This window comes from Eublepharis macularius, chromosome 3 (assembly GCF_028583425.1).
Source record: "Eublepharis macularius isolate TG4126 chromosome 3, MPM_Emac_v1.0, whole genome shotgun sequence".
Classification (NCBI taxonomy): domain Eukaryota; kingdom Metazoa; phylum Chordata; class Lepidosauria; order Squamata; family Eublepharidae; genus Eublepharis; species Eublepharis macularius.
Genome location: NC_072792.1, coordinates 69,668,568 through 69,686,374, shown reverse-complemented (window position 1 = coordinate 69,686,374; position 17,807 = coordinate 69,668,568). Strand labels below are relative to the sequence as shown.

The 17,807-nt window shown below is 38.7% G+C and overlaps 1 protein-coding gene across 1 annotated transcript in view; it reads right to left on the bottom strand.

Moving 5' to 3' along the window:
- Positions 1-1,435: 1,435 nt before the first annotated feature.
- Positions 1,436-17,807, bottom strand: part of NHS (NHS actin remodeling regulator) — a 320,070-nt gene continuing 303,698 nt past the window's right edge. Inside the window, exons 6-9 of the mRNA XM_054973235.1 lie at positions 14,245-14,376; positions 10,148-13,123; positions 6,492-6,618; positions 1,436-2,215 (exon numbers count right to left, since the gene is read on the bottom strand). Coding sequence (XP_054829210.1) covers positions 1,588-2,215; positions 6,492-6,618; positions 10,148-13,123; positions 14,245-14,376 — 3,863 coding nt within the window. The 3' untranslated portion in view covers positions 1,436-1,587. The remainder of the gene's footprint in view (positions 2,216-6,491; positions 6,619-10,147; positions 13,124-14,244; positions 14,377-17,807) is intronic.

Sequence of the window (17,807 nt, the reverse complement as noted above, 5' to 3'; positions counted from 1 at the left end):
GTTTTTCTATTCTGGAACTCTTGCAGTTTAATATTTGTATTTGTATTTTTCTTTTTTTCTTGCCTCTTGTTGCTCTTCATAGAATTTGTTGCCAGCTGATATTTGGTTAATTGATTTTGAGTCTGTGACAAATTTGCTGTGGTCTTATTTTTTCTTTTCCTTTCAGTTTTTAGTCATTTTATATTCTGTTGCTTATGTTTAGACTTTTAGGGTCGGGGTAGATTTCAGCATGTTCTGTGGAGTGCCTAATCAATAGTAATAATAAATGTTTATCCCAAACTGCTTTTTGTAGTAAAATCAGAGAACACAACCCAATACTGAATATAGGATCTACCTCATGGATTTATTCAGGAAAAATTACAGTTCCCAACATAACTCCTGCTGTAAATACCTCTACATTCTTTTATTATTTTGCACTCATGGGTTTTCTTTCTATGTCAGAGCCCTCATTGCTAGGCAAGATAATGATGGAGAGGGGAGATGTCTTAATCAGAAGCAAAGAAAATGTTGGAAAATCCAGAAACGAGCCAAAGTGAAGTGAATATGCATTCCATCAACTTTCACATAACTACAATTCACAGGACAGAACAGAAGGGGGCATTGGCAACTTGGGTTATAAATTGGGTTGGATCCAACCAACTTTTCCACTGGTGGAAATGGGTGGTCAGAATCCCCTTTGACCACTAAAATGTCTATGCCTGAGGTCATGGGAACCTAATGTAAAAAGTCATGTGTGATGGGAGCTGTAACAAGGAGGGGGAATTGGGTGAGAGAGAACAAAAAAGTTGGCTGGATCCACACATTGCTTGTATTTGTAATGCCTGTGAGCCTTGTGACACAAACTGAATTTTGGCTTGTTTGAAAAGCATTTTTCAAATAAAACATCTAATATAAAATTAATTGGAGATGGTTAAACCTATTGTATTTTCTCTCATTCAAGTGTTAAAATTCACATTTCAGGCTTTAATTGTTGAACTTGGTGTGGGAGTTACAGATATGTAAATTATGTCTGATATGAAAATTGTATTCACAGAATACAGTCATTACCTTTTATCATTTCTGTGTTTTAACAAGGTTGTCATCATTTGCCACCAACTTTTTTCTGATAATTCTATTTACAAATGTTTATCAAAAATATGGATATATACATCTGTTTTGTTCATATCTTCTAAATATTGTTTCAGTTTTAGTGTAAAAAAATACCAATACCTCAAGCAAGTCCATGTTTTTCCCTCAGGAAGCACAACAACAAGTGATAATGTTCTTGTTCCTAAATCGGCACCTTTGGAAAGGGAGGGTGGTATATGATAATATAAATCTACACTGATGAAGGAAATGTGACAATGAAGGGGAAAGTTAACCAAAGTAAAACCACTTAAGTGTATGATTCTACTTATAGAAAATGTGATGTAATAAATAGCTACAATCTCTTCTCCTAGCATCCTTAATAAGCATTTTCAAGCATCAGTATTGCCCTGCATGGTATTTGACTGCTACAGAATTGGCCTGCTTTCATATGCGCATGAACCAACCATTTGCAGAGTTCTCCCATTAACAGTCAGAAGTGTTCTCTGGCACTTATAAGGCCTATGTGGAACTCTGCGAGGATCGATCATCATGAGGGCTCCCATCGGAATTTTCAGTCTCTCCTTCTGAAATAGCTTGCATTGGGGTGTTGTACAGTCTGCAGCGGACACTGTACCTGCTGCTGCTGGCTGCAGGGGGGGCCCGTGACCGTCCTACACGTGAAGATGCAGATGTAGGAAAGCTTTTGGAAGAGAACCCTTCTGCATTTATTCTTGGAGGGCAGGGAGAGAGAGGAGCTAATGCCTCAGCACTTGATGAGACTGGAGAAGACTCATCAGCAGTTAGGAGAGTATCTCCAATTGTTTCTCCAGGAGATTTGGGGGATATCGGACTCTTCAGTATCTCAGTGGCTGACATCCTATAGCTAGAGTCTGATCTACTTCCCTTTTTCAGGAGCAGCAGCTTGAATTCCTCATTAGATGTGTTGGACTTCTTGGCATTCCTGTAAATAAGTCCAGGAGACCTCTGGCTGCAGGCTACACTTGCCACAGTGGTAGTAGACACAGGAGTACATGCAGCTGATGTACTGCTGGTAGGAGACAAACTGCTAGTACTAGATGAAGCTCTCAATCTGTTTCTCGCAGAAAGATCTCCCGAATCCTTTCTGCCAAGCACTTTCCTTTTTGACCTGTTATGAAACAAAGGCCAGAATAGTCACAACACAAAAGAATAAAAGTTTATATATAATAAAACCTAGCCTTAATTTTTCTGTTGAATAATCAATCCCATGACAGATTAGCAGTCATTATATCAACAGTAAATGAGCTCCTGTATTAAAGTGTATTTCAATTTTACTGGAGTAGCTAGAGCAATTAAAAAATTTATTTTAACACTAGAGCTTTCATTTTTAAAAGCATGTTCTTGGGCCATCTTGTTACAGAAGGGGCTTTGGAAACATGACCAGTGTCTGGTATAAGATCAGACACCATAGAGAAGCTGAGTTAGATTTCTAGGGATCAAGCTTCAATACCCAACTATTCCCCCTTCAGAGCTAAAATGTCCTGACCAGACTGTTTTGTTCAAGGCCCTCTCTAGATCTTAACTTGTCATGTGGCCTTTATGTCTGCTGCCATTGCAAGCAGCAAAAAGAACCCTAGCAGGCCATTGTACTGTGCTTAGGCCTTCTGATGATTTACAGATCAACAAAGGAATGCTGATGAGTGTAACTAGCTGAATGGAGGGGCCAGCTGCATGCTCTCGTGGATCAGGCTCTGTACAGTGAGCACAAGATACAGAAAATATTCACCACCTAATTACTAAACAGAGTTGATGGAAAATCTTGTATTTTATATAGTAACATTTAAGGGATAACTGTACCACATTAGGTGACTTCAAGAACACTGTGAGATTATATCTCATGTTCCAGATAATTTTGTACTCTATTTAATCTGCATGTCAATCTTGCAAGATCTTTGCTAATAAATAATATCATTACATCATATTTTGTGCATGTATAATTTTAAAGGAGGGTGGCTTACTGCAACTTCAGCTACATACATAAGGTTGAGGTAGAAGTTTTGTAAGAAGGGACTTTAATATGTGACAGGGGTTACCAACTGACTGGAGCAAAAAAGTCCTGTCCCTTTGCTAGAAGCTGGTAAATCCTGTTGTCATTTACCAGATGATTTTACCTCTGTGCAATGAAAAGCTTCAGGTAACCAATTTCACATACTAAACTATTATTAAAGTAGCAGGATATTTTCCTCCAAGCCTCTTGGCACCCATATTAATGATTGATGCAGAATAGGTGGCACTTCCACATTTAGAGACAGTAAACCTCTGAAACCTCGTGCAAGGAGCCAACATCAGGGGAAGGCTTTGGCTTCTATATGCTGGTGCTTCCGGGCAACTGGCTGGTCACTGCGTGAAACAAGATTCTGGAGCAGATGAATCACTGGTTTGATCTAGGAGGGCTGTTCATCTATGGAGAGGTGAACCAAGCACTTCTAAGTCAATATGTGTATGATGGGATTTACTTCTGAATAAGCATGTTTAGCATTGACCTGCTAGTGATGTGATCAGGAAAGAGGTGCCAGTTTCCCTAATAAGTTGTTAGGAAGCGGAGGGTTCACCAGGACAAGTTTCACAGTGGTCTACCCTGTTGTATCCTCCACATCTACATACCACAACTGAGTCATCTACCGAATCTTCTTTTTAACCATCAGCCAGTCTTTCACTTGGTGTTCCGTACTGCCTTGTTTCCATGTTTTTCTCAATGGACACAGAAAAGCTGCAGGAACTGGCTAATACTGGAAGCGTATCATTTTATATTTAGTTTTGCTTAAGTTTTTTGGAAGATGAAGATCAGCATTTGCACTTAGGAGAATATGTTATGCCAGTTCCCTTGCTTCAGTGAGAATTTATGTGATCTGAGAAGACACTGTGGCAGCACGGTTCTATCTAGAGCTTCATGTTGACTCCCATCATCGCACAATTATTCGACTTGTATAATAAGCTACCAATATTACTACACAAATCTGATAAAGAAGAATCTTAAATTAATGTGTATGGAACTGGAATGCACAAGACTTTGGGAAGTGCCAAAATGAACTCTGTTAAGCCTCTGAATCTGATCTGGAAAGAAGTCTGGAAATTTGGAGTTTTCTTTAACTTTCTACTGTTATTATCATTACTGTTTCTTGGCCCTGTCATTAAAGATGTAGTACAGACAGTCTGTGTGGTACAGAGTAAGATCTGGGACACACCAGTTCAAATCTCCACTCTACCATGGAAGCTTGCTGAGCCTAGGATCAGTCACACACTGTTCTACACACTGTCATACACTGTCAGTTTGGTGTAATGGTTAAGAGTGTGGGACTCTAATCTGGAGAGCTGGGTTTGATTCCCCACTCCTCCACTTGAAGCCAGCTGGATGACCTTGGGCTAGTCATGGGCTGGCTCTCTAGAGCTCTCTCAGCCTCACCCACCTCTCAGGATGTTTGGTTGTGGGGATAATAATAACATACTTTGTAAACTGCTCTGATTGGGTGTTAAGTTGTCCTGAAGGGCGGTATATAAATCAAATGTTGTTGTTGTTGTTACTACTACTACTACTACTACTACTACTACTACTACTACTACTACTACTACTACTACTATTACTACTACTATCCAGAGTTTTGTGAGAATAAAATGGAGGACAAGAAAACAATGTTCCTCTATTGTGGAAAAAAGTGGAGTAATAATGAAGTAAACAATTATATCTATTACCAAGGGGACTAATAAATTGGTTTCAATAAGGGAGTGACACAGACAAGGGAAATTTTGTGCTTTAGAATTGCTCTAGCATCACCTCACCCTCAGCCCTAGGAAAAAACCTACAAATTATAATTACCTCAAACAGTTAGGTTTCATAATTTAGCAAGGAAAACTTACAGTATATCTTCAAAATTATTTGAATGCATAAATTTTGAAAAATATTTCTGCATATACTGCTATTCTGCAAAGCTCTTTCATGTAATTGATGAAGATAATTAAGCAAACTGTATTGTCTGTTAAACCATATCTCTTCATGGCATTCTGTTGTACATTATGGTATATAGCTAGCATTTGGGGGGAAATTAGAAATCTATTCAACCATTATTTAAATAAATCACTTTTGTATAAATACATTCATCTTGGAGATACCTAATAATTTTACATGATTAAATTTTTTTGCAGGAATGTTGACAATGGATTTATGTTTAGTTAATGGGAGACCTCCAACGAAGACCAGGGCTGTAGAGGCAGGCAATGACAAACCACCTTTGTTAGTCTCTTGCCATGAACCCGCCCCCCTCCAGGGGTTGCCATAAATCAACAATGACTTCAGGGCAGGATTTCATTTCAAACGCCAACATAGGTAGTATCGGCTCATAAAAGTTTCTCCTTTGCCTGATTTCCAGGTACCATAACGGGAGAGCTCCAGCTTTCCTGTTGCATTCTAAGAACATATATTCCTGCTCATGGTCCATAATTCAAAGAGGAACTGCCTATCCCATTCTCTTTTATCGATTTCCTGGAGGCTTGGAAAATCATGCCATTTTTACACAAAAGATAAAGTCCAAAGCTTCTCTAGCTGTGCTTTGCTCTTCCATTCCTAACATGCAGGTATAGGAATGGGGATGACTTTAGTACTTCTCCAGAGGAATACAACCAAACCTCTGCCCCTATTAAAGCTACTCAGGTTGTGCATAGGGTTGCCAACCGGTCCAGAGAAAAATTTTCTGTCACTTTGGTAGAGGTTTAATGTGTAGAAAGGGGCAGCTGAAGCTTTTCATGGCATAGAGGTAAATGACACCACATTAATAGTGCAATCGTAAGCAAAATTGCTTCAGTCTAAATCCATTTATTTTACAGTGCTTAGGATTGCACTCTAAGCCTCTGTTAAAGAGACACAGCATTTCCCCTTGAGGCAACCCTAGTTCTGCATTGTCCCTCTGCAGCTGGCACAGGTCATTAATTTTGTCCAGGTCTCAATGACCAATTCAGACAGCTAAGTAAGCTGTCTTAGGCTTATACCATAAGGACTATTACAGCTGTGCACCCTCCATTATAGTTGTGGTAGACAGGGAGGGTTTTCTGATTAGCAATAGATTGTACATGGGGGACAGAAGGTAGTGCTCCAGTCTTGTTAGATATCAAAAAGCTTGAAGTCTGAGTTCTCTATTCTCAGCAATAGAATCCTATTATATAAGTGAGCATGACTGACAGCTAGAAAACTGTAAATTGAATACACTGTGAAGCCAATTTATACTTCTCCAGGCATATCACATATCAACCTCCATAACTCCATAATTTTTGTAACTTTAAAAACATACAAACAAGTAGCCTTATAGCTGTTATTATCGATTTTGTATTGTGATTACATTATGTCTGCTATCAGGAAAATAGAGAACATGTTGCCAACCCTAACATTAGCTCACCGGTGAATGACTGCAAATAAATCCTCTGTTGTTCGAGGCCTATTTGGAGACACAAAAACATCTTCTGTTTCAGCCTGAGAGTCTTCACTTAAGGGTGATATTATAGAATCATCACTCAGAGAAGATTCTTCAAAACAAAAAGAAAAGAACTACTGAGTTTGCGTTAAACACTTTGCTGCATTTTACAGTAGAGCTGGTTAATGTAATCTTTTCACTTGATTAATAATGGAATTGATTATAATGACAGGAACTAGACAATATCTAAATACTGTCAAAATAATGTCTGATTATAAAGGAGGAAAAAAGTGTTCTTTTCACAGTTGAAATGAAGTCACAAGAAATGCAGATCAAAGGCATCAAACGTATTCCAGAACAGATATATGTTGGATATCCATAAGCTTATTGATAAAAGTGGACAAAGCAGAAATTCTCCCAAGGACTCTAGCAGACCATAACCCGATAGAGGTAATTTGTCAAAGTGGAGGCAAGAAAGAAAGACGATGGAGATTAAATGACACTCTATTGCTATAAGAGGATGTAGGAAATAATTGATTGACTATTTCAGGATAAATACTACAATGGATGTTAATCCAATAACAATCTGGGAGGCTAGTAAAGCCTATGTAAGAGGAACCTTGTTAGCAATAGCATCCAAAAAGAAAAAGAAAAGAAAATAACAAGGGATAAAAATAAATGAAAAGAAATCAAGCAGCTAAAGAACCAATTGGATTTATTGGAGGTAGAAGAAACTGAGGGGAAAAATGACATATTTAAAACAAAGACATTTTGAAGCTGCAAACAAACCTGGAAGATATTTGGTGTACTGCTTGAGGAAAGTGGGAGAGAAAAGAAGGATATCGGGAATTAGAAATGGCAATCAAGTAATCTATACAGAGCAAGAAATGAAGGATCTAATTAAAATTAGAACTTTCTTTTCCAAACTTTACAAAGAAGGAGCTATAAAAGAAGAAGAGATGGAGAAACATCTGCAAGAGACACCAATCAAAGGATTTATGACCAAGCTAGATGGGCTGATGGCTCCCTATTATAACTGCTTTGAGGATATATTAGCCATATCCCTACAAAAAGTGATGAAGGAAATACAAGACAGGAAGATCCTACCATGGGTGTGGCAAGAAGCAAATATAACTTTAATACATAAAGAAGGGAATGATCCATTAATACCACAATCATACAGACCCATCTCTTTACTGAATGTGGATTATAAGACATTTACAAAAATAATGGGGAAAGATCAAGAAGATGTATCTCAGAAGTTATTCATGAAGATCAAACAGACTTTGTCCCAAAGAGATACATAAAAGACAACATCAGATATGTCCTCAATGCAACTGAATATTCAAGAAGGAAGGGTGAAAAACTGCATTTATGTTTCTAGATGCTGAAAAATTGTTTGATAATGTGTCTTAGAAATTTCTTATGAAAGCACTACAAAGAATGAATTGTGGACTGAGTTCTTGAATTGGATGCGAAGTATCTACACCAACCAGCAAGCCACAATTCTAGTTAATTGTTTGTTTATGTAGAAAGTCGAAATAACAAATGGAACACAACAGGGTGCCCAATATCACCATTACTGTTCATTACTGCCTTGGAAATTCTGGTGGTGAGAATTAGGCAAGACAAGAATAAAAGAGGGGAAAGAAATATATAAAATGAAAAGTTACGCAGATGATGTGGTTATATCAGTGACAAATCTAAACAACTAATGTATGTAATGGAATAAATATTAAAATTTGAACAGTACTCTGGATATAAGTTGAACAAAAAGAAAACAAAGATAATGTTACTTTCAACAACAACAGAGGAACAAGAAGAAATTGAAAAAATAACAGACTATGCTATCACTACAAAGCCAGTAAAATACTTAGTGATAAATGACTTCACATGGAAAGGGAAGAAACCAAGGATAAGATTTAAAGTATTACAGGATTTTAAAAAGGGGGGGAGGATTGGCAGTATCAAATATTAAACTGTACCACTAGGCAGCATTGGTTTGGATAACCGATTGGATTATAAATCCGAGTAGAAGACCTCAAATTGGAGACAACGGATGCTAAAGAAGGCATTCTTAATTATTTATGACTTAGGAAATCACTAAAATCATTCAAAAGCAGGGCGGAGTCCATATACTAAGAGATGGACTATTTAAAATATGGTTTCAGTGCAGAAATAGATTGATCCCATCAATCTCACCACTGATGTCGCCAATAAACGCTTGCTGTGACACTGCCACCAGAAATAAAATTGATCAGCTCAGCTATGAATCTGATAGACAAGCAAGGAAATGTGAAAACTTGGCAAGAAACTCAAGCTCAAGGGAAAAATATTCCATGGTTGATGTATCACCAAGCAGTATCTAGGTTTAAAGAACAAACTCTCAAAAGAAAATGGCAGTGTAAGAGAAAACAGAGAATTTGAATTATTAATAAACATCTATTTGCACAATGGCCCAGTGGCTGGCGGCGGTGGCGGCAGCTCCCACTGATGCCTCTGCTGCCGGTGCTGCTGCTGCTGCCAGTAGCCCCCAAAGGCGAACCAGTCCCCTCCCCAGCAGGTGACCTGAAGCATCTATTAGAGAAAATTTACAAAATTTTACTGCAATACCACACAGAAATGGAGCAAGTTAAAATCTGTATGTTAAAATGGATGAAAAACTTTTGAGAAACCATCCCCATGAATCAATGGGAAGATCTACGGACTAAAGAAATTAAATGTACAGATTGTCAGTTGTTAAGTGAGAACTGGTATAAAATGTTCTTTAGATAGTATACTATCCCCAAAGACATCGCGAGAATTAGTACAGTGGACAGTGTTGGAAATGTCAATGCACTGATGCAACATTTTATCATATGTGGTGGACATGTAAGAAAGCACAAAGATACTGGATAAAGATACATGAAGAGATGCAGAAGATTCTCAAGCTCAGGTTTGAACTAAACCCGAAAAATATGCTACTAAACATTTTACCAAATAATGTTACACAAGAACAAGATCTTTCCCCATACCTGGTGACAGCTGCAAGAGTACTGTATGCAGCAAAATGGAAAACAGATTTGTGCCCTGACATGCCAGAGTGGATAGACAAGATGTACGAATATGCATCAATGGCTAAATTAACTTCCTATGGGTACAACAGACCAACAGTGGAATTCTTGAAAAAATGGAAAAATTTCTTTGGCTACTTAAGTTAAAACTATGATAACTTAAGGTAATTATGTTACAAAGATAAACACAGGAGAAATGACTAATTAAAAATTATTGACATTAAAGTTTGGGTATAAGCAACTAAGGAGAGGGGAAGAGAGCTATTATATAATTTAGTTGTACGGTTATATATTCTGAATAATATCCTTCTATTAGCTTAATCTAAATTCAAATGTAGTGCTTGTATAAGTTTTTATGCACTTTTTATTGTTATATCTTTTTAAATAAAATCTTTACTTTAAAAAAAAGAAAAGAAATGCAGATCCATACCAATACAGATATTTCTCAAAAGCATGCCATAGTTTTAGCTGAAATATATTGGTGGAAATCCACTGAAACTAATGGAACTCTGCACATTTAAATCACATCATCATCACTGTGTCTGGCATCAAACATCATAAATAGTACAGGAATGGTTAAGAACTTACCTTTCAAGTCAACATCATCTGGAGTCTCTTGTGTCTCAGCAGCTCTGCTGTCATTGTCCTCTGAGGCACTTTTGGTTGGAATACCTGATGCAGTATCATTTTCCTGCTCAAAATATTTTGCACTGAGTGAATCTACAGTTAAGATGTCCGATTCATAGCTGATATTCCCAGGCACTTTGTCATCGGGGTAGCTTAGATCTAGATGATGCTTTAACCAATGAGTGGTATCTGTTCCCCCAGCTGAGGGGTCAGACTGGGATATGTTTTCGTTCTCAGGTTCAGATTCCAACGTTTGTTCACAGTGTGCATGCAATTCTTGCTGAAGCTGCACAGGTTCAAGACTTCTCTCCTGGTCAGAGACACAAGAGGTTATCTGCCCTTCAGAATTGCTTGAAAAGATTGTTGAGCTTTTTGGAGACCCGTCAGCAGAACTACTACCAGCTTTACTTAGGGGACTGTCAGGTAAAAGCTCATGAACTGAATGTGTTTGCTCTGTTACATATTTAGCTACTGGAGCACCCACATTCACTGAGGTTAGGATCTCTCTGCTTTTTTCATTGAAAGTCAAACTGTGTTCTGGTTGCAGTTTTTCTGGACTCATCCACACTGGAGAGGCATCGATATAGGAAACAATAGCATCTTCCATGGAGTACTGGCGTGATATTTGTTTCTTGCTTGTATGAGGTTTCATTTTACCTGAAGAAATAGCTGTCACCATTAAAGTGTTTCCTTGAAAGTGCAGAAGGTCTGTATTGTCTTTTTGTTTTACTTCCTCAGGCTTATTAACTGATCGAAGATGTACAGACTTCAGAACTGAGGGTGTAATAGCAAGGGCTTGTGGAGAGTCAGAGTTTAGTGCTTCTTCTACCATGTTCTGTTTATTGATATTAAAAGCGTGAGGTTGGTGCCTGTGAGTATATGGTTTATTCAAGACAGTATGAAGAGCACTTAGGTCAAGATGAGTAGGAGGTATCACCGGAAGTTCTAGATCTTTATTAAGAAATATGCTGCCATCTTTAGAAGCAGGCTGTTGCAATGAGGACTTCCTTTCTGGTACTTTTGGCTTCCGTTTACTCCCCCCTGGAGATAAGGGCCCAGAAAAGAAAGCTGTGGGGAAAGAAGATGTTGGTGTTTCAGACTGACTGGAATAACCACTGGAGGGAGATGCTAAACCAGCCAACTTTTCTGGGGAAGCCAGCTTAAACTCATTCTCAACAGAAGGGAGGGATGGAGTAGTGGCTCTTGATCCAGACTGTGATGTTTGCGATTCAGAACTTTCTGGCGACTTTATGCATTCTATGACTGTAGTACCCGTAGCAGTGCTAGAATTGGATAAAGACCTATAAGGATCATTAGATTTCAAGTCATTTAGAAGCCAGAGATCTGCATAGTGAGATTGTTCAGCACCTTCATCTTTAAATGATGGAATGTCCATGGTGTCAAACTGAGGATCCTTTAATCCACTTTCATCCTGATTATCCCAGGAGAGTTCCTGGTTGCTTGGCAGATTAGTGGTTTCCACTCTTGAAGGTGTGTTTGAAAATTCAAGGGGCAGCTTCATTTCCCTGGACGTATGAGACACGTGCTGCTGCCCACTGTTTATCTTTGGTTCTTTCTTCTCAGTAATATCTGTGCTGCTGTCAGATTTCCTTAAAGATGAACTGCGTTTTGGTGGGGCTGGCTTTGCCTTTGGTTTCTTAAGAGAGATACTTTGCTTTCCTTGCCTCCTATGGTTTACATAATCCTGCCAGGCACAGTCAGTGAAACTGGAAGCAACAGTTGCATTCTGGCCACTCTCGGAGCCCACAGCTGCATAGTTACAAACATAACTTTTACTTCCCTTGAGACCACAGTCAAAGTGCATGGAGGTATAGTAGCCTTCAGTGTCAACAGAAAAATGTGAGCTTGTGTCTGCTTTGTCAGATGGAGTCTTCTCTATAAAACTATCGTAAGTAGCCATGCTTGTAAAACTTGGGCATCCCAAACTGTCTGCTTTAGGGCGTTCAGGACTGAAATCTTGACGGCAAGATGCATCATGATGATGATGCAAATAATTCCATTCGCTGTCACTTGTGTTGCTGTTATTAGGGTCATCAAGCAAGTCAGCCACAGTGGAAGTGAAGGAACTTGTCCGGTGACCTCTAATCTTATCTATTTGATCACTGTAGTGCTCTGTTATGAAAACACTTGAATCTTCATTGGCATTAGGGGCAATGTTCAGTGATAGTTCTGAATCACAGTGAGAAGAACCAGTGAGTGGTGGAGAGGCAGCAGGAGGAATAGTTTCTGATGTTTGGGAAGGACATGTTGAGCTGCTTCCGCTCCAGTTCCCACTGGATGATTGGTGATCATCTTTCTGATCCATGTGACTACTGAGAAGGACTCCAGCTGTGGAAATAGAGTGAATAGGGCTTCCAAATGTGTCAGAATTTGATGAAATATCACAACTTCCAGAATCTGCCATCCTTGATAACCTTGATCTCCCTCTCTCATTTGAGTTATGATTGGGACTATGAAGATGCTGAGAACAAGTTAAACTTATAGGATGCTGTTCTTTTGAACACTGATTACTAATGCCATCTTTGCTGCTTGTAGATATTCTTTCTTGGTTTGCTAAAAAATGTTCTGCATCATATGCTGGAATTTTGGCACCAGTGTTGTGATCCACTTCATTGGCTCTAGCACCTTCACGAGGAAGACTCCTTGAGCGGACTCGGTTGCTCACGGATGTTGTAAACATGGTGTCACCGTTGTCTGCAAGCACCAATATGTTGCCAGCTGAATGAGACAGGGAAGCTACTACACTCTGACCCCTCTGTGCTCGGATTCTTCTTCTGGATGGAGCAGCAATGAGGATTTCTTCTGTCTGGCACTCAGAATCCCTGGTGCCTGACCTTCTATTGATGTTATTAGAGAAGTCTGGATTTGCATGCACAATCACATTCCGTTCTCTTGCTACTGGTGATTCATCAGAATCTAGGACATATATAAAATTCTGTAAGAACATTTGAAGTGACTGACAAGCAATGATCCTTTCATTGGTCTAAAAAGGCAGTTTTATGTGAGCATTTCATTTGCTGTAATTATCTTGAAGCAAAAAGTAATACCAAGGGCCAAACAAGGTGTTACATGCAAATAGGAGTACCGTTATCCTGATAACCCTTTTTAAGGGGAAGTAGTGAGATGGTAAAGAAACCTCACTTCAAGGTTTCTTTACTCTTTCTCTACCCACTTCTTCCTTTTTCCAAATTCCACATACACTCACAAATACCTTTTCCTCTAGGCAAGTCCAAATACATGTTTGTAAGGGAATAAATGAACCCCCCCCCCCCGCCCTTTTAACTGGATTCTGAGCAGTGACTGGTTTTCTGCTAGCATGGATTGTTGTTTCATTGGCTCTCCCTGCATAATGGACATAGAAACAGAGTACAATTTTGGCTGTGCAATAACCTTATATAAGAAATTTTTAGCAGACTTGAGTCTACTGATTTATATTAACATATGAAAGAACTAAGTGAACCCATCTAATTTCATGCATGTTATCTTTTTTAAAAAGTTAGAGGAAACAAACCTGAAAGGTGAGAAAAATATTCGGTAGAAGTTTACAAGAAAATATTAATGTTGAAAGCTATTCAAGTATATATGCATAAACTACACAGTGACAATTCAATATCATTTTGCAGGGTAGCATCTGTCAGTTCTTGACCCAATCATACCTTGTTAGCTACAAGAAAAAACTTTCACTTAATCTTGTTACTTTTTATGTACAGAACTTATGGGAATTGGAAAAAAAGAAAAGAATACAACAAAAACGAAGCAACTCATTACATTTAAACAAGAAGGGCTAGGCATGAATAGCTATATTACTCAATAAGGCCTACAGAATGTCAAGTCTAAAGACAGTAATGAGTAATATAGTTTGGCTAGCAATATTTAAAAAAAAAAGACAAAACAGAACAACCTCAGAGGCATTATACTAGAAATTCCACAATCTTAAAAGCTGAAATGTCCCTTGGAAAGCTGTTTGGAAGGCAGGCTATCACTGCAATTTAGGCTATTAGTATGCTATCTAGTCAAGAGTTTTATTTATACTACACCTATTTCTTGTTGGACTCTTCTGGGGATGCCAGAGATGGTTTTCCTCCTTCTCAATTTCCGTCTCCGTTGTAGTACAGATTGTGAGTGAACAAGAGAGCAGCGTATACTAGCCTCTCTGTCAAAACCAACTCCTGCAACCCATAAATAGGTCTCATTAGCTTTTAGAAATGGTAAACAAATTGTCATGATTGGAAGATAGTGGAGGTTATGTGAACACTTTGGGATATGCCTGCAAATAAATACAAGGCAGACTTTGAAAAACTCTGCTGAAAATTATTCAGTGTACCACAGCTTTGTTTCTAACCCCGCCCTGATCCCTCCAAGCAGCCTGCATTGCCAAAAATTACAAAGGGGAGGGGCTAAATGAAAGGGAAAATAAAGTTAGGCATTCTTAAAAACAAATGAACTTTTATTTTATCCATTTAGTATGGATATACAGGCAACAAAAATAAGCATCCAAGATGATGTTTAATTCTAATTTATGTAAAGCACAACATACTATTTCTATTACAGTGAAATTGTACAGAGGTCAAGGTGCAAGGATAACTGAGTGCATTTTATATAGCCAATCAATCCTATGAAAGTGGATATATTATTGGAAGATCCAACAAAGTTTTCTGATTATCAATACATAGAGGACATTGCCAGTGTTTAGTCAGTATTCACACTATTTCATGATGCCATCAGTTTTTATTTCATTTGTATTATTTTACTTGTTCCCTGCCTTTCTCCCCAATGAGGACCCAAAGCAGCTTATACATTCTCCTCTCCTCCATAATTCTAAAAGTTTGTGGCTGGCCCAAGGTTACCCAGTAGGGCTGCCAGGTATCCTTAACCTCCTGGCGGTAGATTGGGGGGGGGGGGCTGGCACTTAGCTTAGCGATCTTCCTGCATGTGCACAAAATGCATGCACGCTCCCAGCAGGCGTGATGGCGTCACTTCCAGAAGTGATGTCATTGTGCCTATGGGGAGTGTGCCCACTGCGCACTGGCCCAGTAGTTTTCTTTCCTCCTGGGCCCATTCCCCAGGGTCTTCCCCCACCTCCCGCCAGCCAGGTGAGTGGTGGCAGGGAGCAGGGGCTGGGAGCGGGGGATCCCTGCCCACACCAAGAGCCTGGCAGCCCTATCACTCAGAGAGCTTCCATGGCACAGCAGGAAACTGAACACAGATCACCCAGATCCTAGTCTGTCACTCTAGCCACTAGACGACACTGGCTCAGTATGGCATCAGTGTAAATAACTGTTAGCTAAGATAGTTAACCTGATAGTAATAAACTAAGAAAATCCAATCCTAATCATTGAAGAAATACTAAAACTAGTACAATCAATTAACCAACCATCTTAAATGTTCCTTGCGTATCATATTTGTTTCCTAAGTGCTGGGTATCTAAATAACTTGAAATTTTCACATATGTAATTGGAGCAGTCATTGGAAATGAGAAGCAATTTTGAAAGGTCAGCTTTTTAACTGGCTAAACATATTTAGAAATTGAATTGTGTACTCCCATTTTTGCTTTTGACAAGTTAAGTTTCCTTTAAACAAAGGATTATAGCTTGGCAAGATGTTTTTACAAACATGTTCAGACCAACTATAGATTGAGGCACTCCCTAAGAAATCCATGAGAAAAGGAAAACAAAAGGTGGGGAATCAAGGTCCCTTATCCTGACCCAAAAAACTGTATTTTGAATGGTGTATAATTATATAGGTCATAATTATACATGGACATACATACATAGTACATTACATACGAATGTAAAACAGCAAAAAGTAACTTGCTTGTAAAAGTTCTTCTTGAAATCTACTACAGGAGACCCTAGACAGTAATTTTGTACCAACCTTATCCACTAACACCATTGTAAGTGAACAATGGTCATTCTTTAACTATGAAGAAAAAAATGCTGCACAGGCTACTTCCGTTAACTTTTTTATATATTGCATTTTTATGTTAAAAATAATAGATTTAAAGCATTTTTTTGTTTATTTCAAGTGCTTTGGTGACCTCTATAGTAACCAAATATCAACATCTTGCTAGAGTTTTTGGAAATTGGAATTAGACTTAGCAGTTGTTAAATTGTGCCAATATGAACCATCTTTTCTTGTGAGAAAAACTCATCTGAACATCCAAAGTAAAACTTACATGCTGATATTAAAAACACAAAGATCCAAAGACCTGTGAACCCAAGGGAGCATATAGACTTTTTATTTTACAATGGCTCACAAAGCCCTGCTTTGAAACCCAGAAGGAATTTCAAAAAACATTTCAATCTCTGACCTCAGCTAAGGATCAGCTGTTCTCCAAAGGAAAACATCCAACTTAGCTAACATGTTCCTTGCAAGAGCCTAAGCAGCTATTTGAGTCCCATCCATTCATTAGCCAAAAGTCAGCTGGACTGAATCTTCAGATGAAATTATTTCAGTCCAACTTTATGAATTGTGTCAGCTTACTGCAGTTTTATTTTATAGTTTTGCTTCCATTCTTTTTAAAAAGATACTGTAACCTATTATTCAAATAGGTACTGCCCTTTCTTCCCTATCACAACTCTAGGTGGGCACGGACCGAAAAATGAACCAAAATTTGACACGGACCAGCCCAGTTCAGCGTTCGTGAACCGGTAAGTCATGGGATGTGCATTTTTCACAGATATGACAACTTTTGGGCTGATCCGTTGGTCCATGAAAACAGACATCCCAGCACTGAGCAATCAATTCCCTCGGCAACGTAGGGGAGTCACCTGCAGAGCTTCTGCTGCCTTTGGAACACACAAATCTTAGCCCTGAAAACCTTGATAGGTAGCTCTGGCTGCCAACCAGAGAGCTCCCATTATTCTCTATAAGAGCAAGCAGTATATATAACACCCAGCGCTGAGCCACAGTTTCACTTTCCAGCTGGTTACTGAGGGAGAAACTCCTTGTTGCGGGATTTTTTTGGATTGTGCAAGAGGGAGGCTTGAACACATCTTCACCAGTTGGATTTTGGAACTTCGTGCCTATAAGGACCATTGTGTCTGATTGTTCTCTTTTGATATTAGTATATTGTAATATATTTATTGTTGATAAGGTTCTATATTTATAATAATATTTAGTACCTTTTCAGTCTTTATATATTGCACTTTTAGCAGCACTTTTCAAAAAATAAAAATAAAAATATAAAAATAATATTATATATTATATTACTTAGTAAGTGATATAGCTCATTGGGTTAATCCTCCGGCAGGTTTTTTCTTTGTTGGTATGGATTCAGTCCCTAAGAGGCCCCTTCTTTGGTTCAACACCAAACCTGGAGGGTGGCTAGAGGAGAGCTTGCTGAAGACTTGCTATGAGTTTGGCATCTATGAATGTGAAGGGGGTGGTCTTAGGGCCCCAGGAAGTGATGGACCACAGACTGACAAACTGGTCCACGAACCAGGGTGGGTCCATGAAAAGTTCGTGGTTCGTGAAATGCGATGGACCACGGGCCAATAGTCCGTAGTTTTTTCCTGGTCTGTGCCCACCTCTAATCACAACCCATTGAAACAACCTTTTAAACAAAAATAGAGAAAAGAGAATAAAATGAAATTTGTCT